Source organism: Triticum urartu, chromosome 1, assembly GCF_003073215.2.
Source record: "Triticum urartu cultivar G1812 chromosome 1, Tu2.1, whole genome shotgun sequence".
Classification (NCBI taxonomy): domain Eukaryota; kingdom Viridiplantae; phylum Streptophyta; class Magnoliopsida; order Poales; family Poaceae; genus Triticum; species Triticum urartu.
Window position 1 is genome coordinate 543,119,388 of NC_053022.1, and position 5,686 is coordinate 543,125,073.

Sequence of the window (5,686 nt, forward strand, 5' to 3'; positions counted from 1 at the left end):
CACTCCAGCATCGGCATGTCGCCGTTCAAAGCGATGTTCGGACATGAACCAAGACACTGGGGAATCACTCCGACCAGCGAGTGCACGGTTCCAGCACTGCATTCTTGGCTGGAAGAGCGCGCCGTCATCCAAGACTTGTTGCAGCAACACTTAAACAGAGCGCAGTAGTACATGAAAGCTCAAGCAGACATGCGTTGATCTCCGCGCACTTTCTCTGTGGGCGACTCGGTTTATCTCAAACTTCAACCTTACATTCAAACTTCAGTCGCAACGCGCGCCAACCACAAGCTGGAGTTCAAGTATTATGGACCGTATCAGATCGTCGCCAAGATCAATGATTCGGCTTATAAACTGGAGCTACCACCGCAAGCTCAAGTGCATCCTGTCTTCCATGTCTCCCAGCTACGCCATTGCCTGCGCCGGGGTACACTGCCTCACTCTGATCTCCCTCGCCGTACTGATGTTCCAGTTGTTCCAGCCGCAGTTCTCCAACGACGTTGGCGCAAGAGGAATGGTGTCATGATCGAACAAGTTTGCATCCGTTGGTCGGATGAAGCAGCCCTAGAAGACACTTGGGAAGACCGAGTGGCTCTGCAAGCCCGCTTTCCCGCAGCAGAGGCTTGGGGGCAAGCTTCATCGCAAGGAGGAGGGGATGTCAGCGCCCCTACTCCAGCTGACCCTGCACCAGCCGCTGACAAGAAGGACCCAGACGGCAGCGACCCGATCGCTGCCTCTCGACCCATCAGGGCCAGGAAGCCCAACCCATCCAACACTGGGCCGCAATGGGTCCACTAAGCCCAACTGACCGGCTGGCTACTTAAGGCACGTCCCACGAAGACCCCGTCATCCAGTGGATCACGGCAGCGGCACTTTCTTCTTCTTCCCGATCCCCTTCCTCCAAATTCTTGTATTAGTGCCTGTAATTCTACCTCTGGGACTCGAATTCGTGAGCAAGTGTAATAGATCAGGCGATCACTACTTAGATCCTAACACAAAAGTTGCTGAAATCGTTGAAGGTTTTTTAACACAACAAAGCCAGAAAATATAGCAACCTCAGGGAACCCACAACATGACGGCTCTATTACGTCCGCAGAGCTGGATTCTTTTGCTTCTCTTCTGTTTCCAGGTACTTGCCGGTATATAGAGCAGCTTCAGGAAGCTCCTCGGCTGGAGGAAGGCCGCGACAATCGCTTCACCCTCTTCACACGTTGCCAGGATGCCTTTGCACTACTGTTGCATGGACTCAGGGGGGAAGACCCACGTCGGGCCCTCTCGATGATATCGGGGCTCGCGCCGAGCCTAAGCACCCCCAGACCGGCGAGAGGCTCTGCGACATGGACAACATTGCGACGGTCTTTGCTGCAGAGGAACTCAAGGGCGACTTCATAGCCATCCACAAAATGAGGAACATGCATGCTCCCCAGTCCCCCAAGTCGGTTAACATCAGCAGCAACCACAGGGCTTGGATCTACCTTCATCGACTCCAGCGCAACGGAATCTCTGAGGATGTGGAGCACAAGCTCCAGCCGGTCCTTCTCGCCGTAAAACCCCGTGATATCGACCGACCTGAGATGGGAGTGTGGCTGGGAAGGAAGGCTCCGGAGACTCCCGTCCTCGGCTCTATACCGTTCCCGACCCCAGCGCAGCCACATCTGTAGATAAAATCAAGGATGTGAATACTTTGTGCTTACTCCTTAGCAATCTGAAGTAGCTCATGTATAATCGATAAAAGGCAAACTATCTGATACATGCTTCTGATAGATAGTTGTCATATTTTTATTTCAAAGGCATAAGCAGGGTCGGCTAAGAACAATACTCGGATTTCTAGTGGTTACTTGAATCAAAGTTGAAAATGCTAAACTTACATGAAATTCAAGCTTTTCTAAGGAAGGAGAAGCAACCAGAAGGCAGGCAAATTGAAGGATATCAGTCTTCCCTCTCTGACAGCTCTCAAAAGTTAACTCCAATATCAGGTGCTTCAAATAAACAAACTCATGCAGCTCTCCTGGCAATGTAGTCATCTGAACCACACAGACAAATAAGAAAACAAACAACAAAACCGACATTGAAAACTGATGGAAAGAAACAGAGAATCCCAAACCTTATACTCCTGGCATTTTAGATTCAGAACCTCGAGACGAGGCACATTATCACGAAGTTTGGTGAAGATGTATTCAAGAGAAGTACAAATACCCTCCAACTTTATGCACATATTTGTTAGAAGCAAGGTTCCAGGAGGCGATAACACAATCGGCAGACCTCTGTACTCAAGTCTTACCAGACCAAAGTTTAACTCCATCCCTTGAAGCAAACAGCAGTCATATACATGCAAATGCTTAAGTGTGTTTGAAGGATGAGATATTTGCAACGTTGTAAGCATTGCACAACCTACAATTCCAAGGAACTCTAGAACACTGCAGTTGGACATCAAATGTTGAAGACCATCATCAGTAATATTTGTGTCTGCTAGGTAAGTCGATTTAAGGTTCTGAAAACCCTTGAATCCCATGGGCACCTTTAGAGAAACAGAGCAGAGTTTTATAGACCGCAAGCTTAAACTTTTACTATCATCAAGAAGATGCAAATCGAAGTTACATGGCCGGCTTATGTCGCTGGCGGTCAAGAAATCGAAAATAATCTGCTTCGCCTTCGAGGCAGTAGCAAAGTTCACCCATCTTTCTATCTGGTCTCTATGCTTATTATCAAATGGAGCACGAAACTGAATCCTGTCAACCCCTGCACCACTGTGTCTCTCTAGGACTGCATCAACTCTCTAAATAAACTCTTGCTTCCTCAGTTTATTATCATCAAGTTTTAGCGCTCCAATGATACGATTACGAGGAACTGCTGGCAACATTGATATAAGACTGAATGCTATATTCGAGTGGCAACGCCAAAGACATCTCCACTGTTCCTACAGTATGCTAGTCCGCACAGCTTCTTTTATCGGCAGTTGCGACAAGATACAACAGAGAATTTCCTACATCAATGAAATTTTGGATTGAGCAACAATACATATTTTGCCATGTTATGTGGAAGATCATGCCGACGTAGGAGAATGTTCGAGAAAGAAAAATGCTGAGGAAGGAGAATAGCAGCACATTCCTAACGTGATTCTAACTTGATACTCCAATACAAATTTCCCATACCGTTGGCAGGCTAGTCAGCTGAAGCCTCGGTCCCTTTCTTTTCACCGTTTTTCCACGTATGTCCTCTTCTGAACCCATCTTTCTCTTTGCCATTTAACAATCTCAGCCTGTCTCTGCAAGAAAAGTTCCATCGAGCATTCAAGAAAGTCAAAACAAGAGTTAGCCACCAGCCATAGAAGAAGAAAAAGCAAACCAACAAACTTGTTCAATTTGCAAACATGACTACAGAATATTATGATATATATCATGGTTATGTAATAAGATACCCATTTAAGCATATATTTTCAGCTTCGGCAACACAAAAACTATCAAAGAATCAAAAACATAGACATACTAGTTCAGCTCAAATCACAATAGTGCTCTGGTCAGACTCACAGTACTAGACTGGAAACAGAGGTTAGTAGTCACAGTTTCAGACTTCACGGTTCAGATCGTTCACATATTAGGCCTGCTTTGAAGAATCATGGCTAGCATAAGTACAAATAAAATCCTGACCTATTGTATGTGTTGGATAATAATTTTCGGGTGCAGAAGTCGGAGGCGTGCAAGACTACAGGGTGCCGTCGACGGCGGAGAGGGTTGTTGCCGTGGAGAGCTTCGGCGGCGGCAGAGGGGCGTAGAGGACGGCGGCGACGGAGGGCGTAGAGGACGGCGCCACGGCCGCAGCGTGAGGGCTGGGCTGCCGGCGATGTGAGGGCAGCGCTGAACCGGCGCGGCGGCGGCGGCGGCGTGCTCGATTAGGCTAGGCTATATGGGATTAGGTTTAGTATTCTTTTCAGATCTAGCGTAGTGGTTCTGTAGTGTTTTTTAGAGCATGGTTAATAGGGGGATTGAATATTTTGCCCCATTTTACTTGGGGTTTGATGATTTGCCCCATACCTGTCCAAATGGCAAGTGGTCCGAAATTTTTATGGGCAATGATAGGTAATGGCGCACCGGATGAAATTTTCGCCGATCACACCGCGCACGTTGATACGTCTCCAACGTATTTATAATTTTTGATTCCTCCATGTTATATTATGGGAAAAGCTCTCCTTCACCCGACCGATCACTTGCGCCGCATCCGCCGGCTCCGCGTCCATCGGATCGCCTGTTGATCGGACGGACGACAGCCTCCCCGTCGCGTGACGCGCGTGCGTTTCTGAAACAGAGCCATTGTTTCAGTACAGTTATTCTTGCAACTGACCAGCTCTATAGACTCTTGTCTCTGAGAGGGCTAGGGATACGCGGCTGGATTCAGGAGGGCGGCGGCGGGCGGCGCAGGGTGTTGGGTGGCAGGAGCGGTGGCGCATATCCTCCGCGGTGGCGACGACGATGATGGGTTCGGCGGTGGCCGACATGTATGGATCGGGCAACCGCCCCCCTCCCCATGAACAAGATGCTCCGGAAGACGGGCGGCGGCCGAAAATTAGCATGTTTTTCCTGCACTGATTGATTTTGTTTCCTTGTTCGATTTCTTGAGCATGCATTTGGCCGAAGGAACGAAACAGCGTCAGAATTGTAGGTTTCCTTGTGCGGATGGATTGTGTTCCCCAACTGTTGATGTGATTCTGTTGCGGCTGTTGTTCTACTGGAAGGCATTCTGTTGCCGTCCTGATGAACTGGATTGTTGATTTGGAGCATCTTGTTCGTCTGGTTTTGCTAGCTGAGATGGAACCATAAATGAGTGAACTTGTTCATTTGTTGCATTGGATATCTCTGTTAGGTTGCTGAAATGGTAGTTCAGTTATTTGCTGCTACAAATTAGCGGACGTGCTCTCACCTAGTTTGGAGGTTTTCTTATAATCAACTCTAGATCTTGGCAATTTGGATGCAGATGGTTTGATTTTTTTACTAGGGAACTGTTAAAAGAAACAAAACATAACCGAAATAGGACCCTCTTAGTTGGTGAACGATTCGCTGGGAGGAGGTGGGCCGGTGGGGATGTAAATGGCAAATAAGTGGCGTCCATAAGCCCCGTTTAGTCAGTTTTAGCTACCTTCATAGTTCATTTTCCTTAAAAAAATAAATGGCATGTCACCATGATGGAGACGATGGCGCGACAAGGAGCAGAGCGGTTGTAGGTAGTTCGGCGGCGTTGTAGGTAGTTCGACGGCGCGACAACGAGTTTCAGGATCATTTTTTCAGTTTTTATGCTGCTGAAAATTTGTGCACTGGAGCGCATAGTTCTGAAAACTCATAGGTGTGTTTCTGAATTTTTGGGGCGTGCAGTTTCTGTAGGATCCCCTTGTTTCATTTTTCTGAAGCTCATAGTTTATGATGTGATACAAATTTGTGTACTGGATCCCCTTCTGCTGAAAATTTGTGCACTGGATCCCATTTGTGTGTTTTTGAATTTCCGGAGCACGCAGTTTCTGTAGGATCCTCTTTGTTTTATTTTTTTGAAGCTCATAGTTTATGTTGTGATGCAGAGAGAACTTAAAGTTGCAGGATCTCATTTTTGTGTTAGTTTCTGAATTTTTGCAGCTCATCGTAGCGGTGCTCTGACGTAGGGAGATGCTCTCGTCGTCGGCACCAAGGTGGATGGTGTAGATGAT

At 47.5% G+C, this 5,686-nt stretch overlaps 1 protein-coding gene across 2 annotated transcripts; it reads right to left on the reverse strand.

Moving 5' to 3' along the window:
* Positions 1-943: 943 nt before the first annotated feature.
* LOC125528280 lies at positions 944-3,961 on the reverse strand. Of its 2 annotated transcripts, XM_048692774.1 has the most exons (5): positions 3,645-3,961; positions 3,150-3,262; positions 2,102-2,980; positions 1,866-2,021; positions 944-1,652 (listed from the first exon to the last, which is right to left on the reverse strand). In XM_048692774.1, exons 3-5 carry the CDS (start codon positions 2,507-2,509, stop codon positions 1,152-1,154), a joined length of 1,065 nt encoding a protein of 354 aa, XP_048548731.1. In that variant the 5' UTR covers positions 2,510-2,980; positions 3,150-3,262; positions 3,645-3,961; the 3' UTR covers positions 944-1,151. The 2 variants fall into 2 exon arrangements, with proteins under 2 accessions (XP_048548731.1, XP_048548737.1); XM_048692780.1 differs by having other exon boundaries at positions 2,102-3,961.
* Between the last annotated feature and the right edge of the window lie 1,725 nt (positions 3,962-5,686).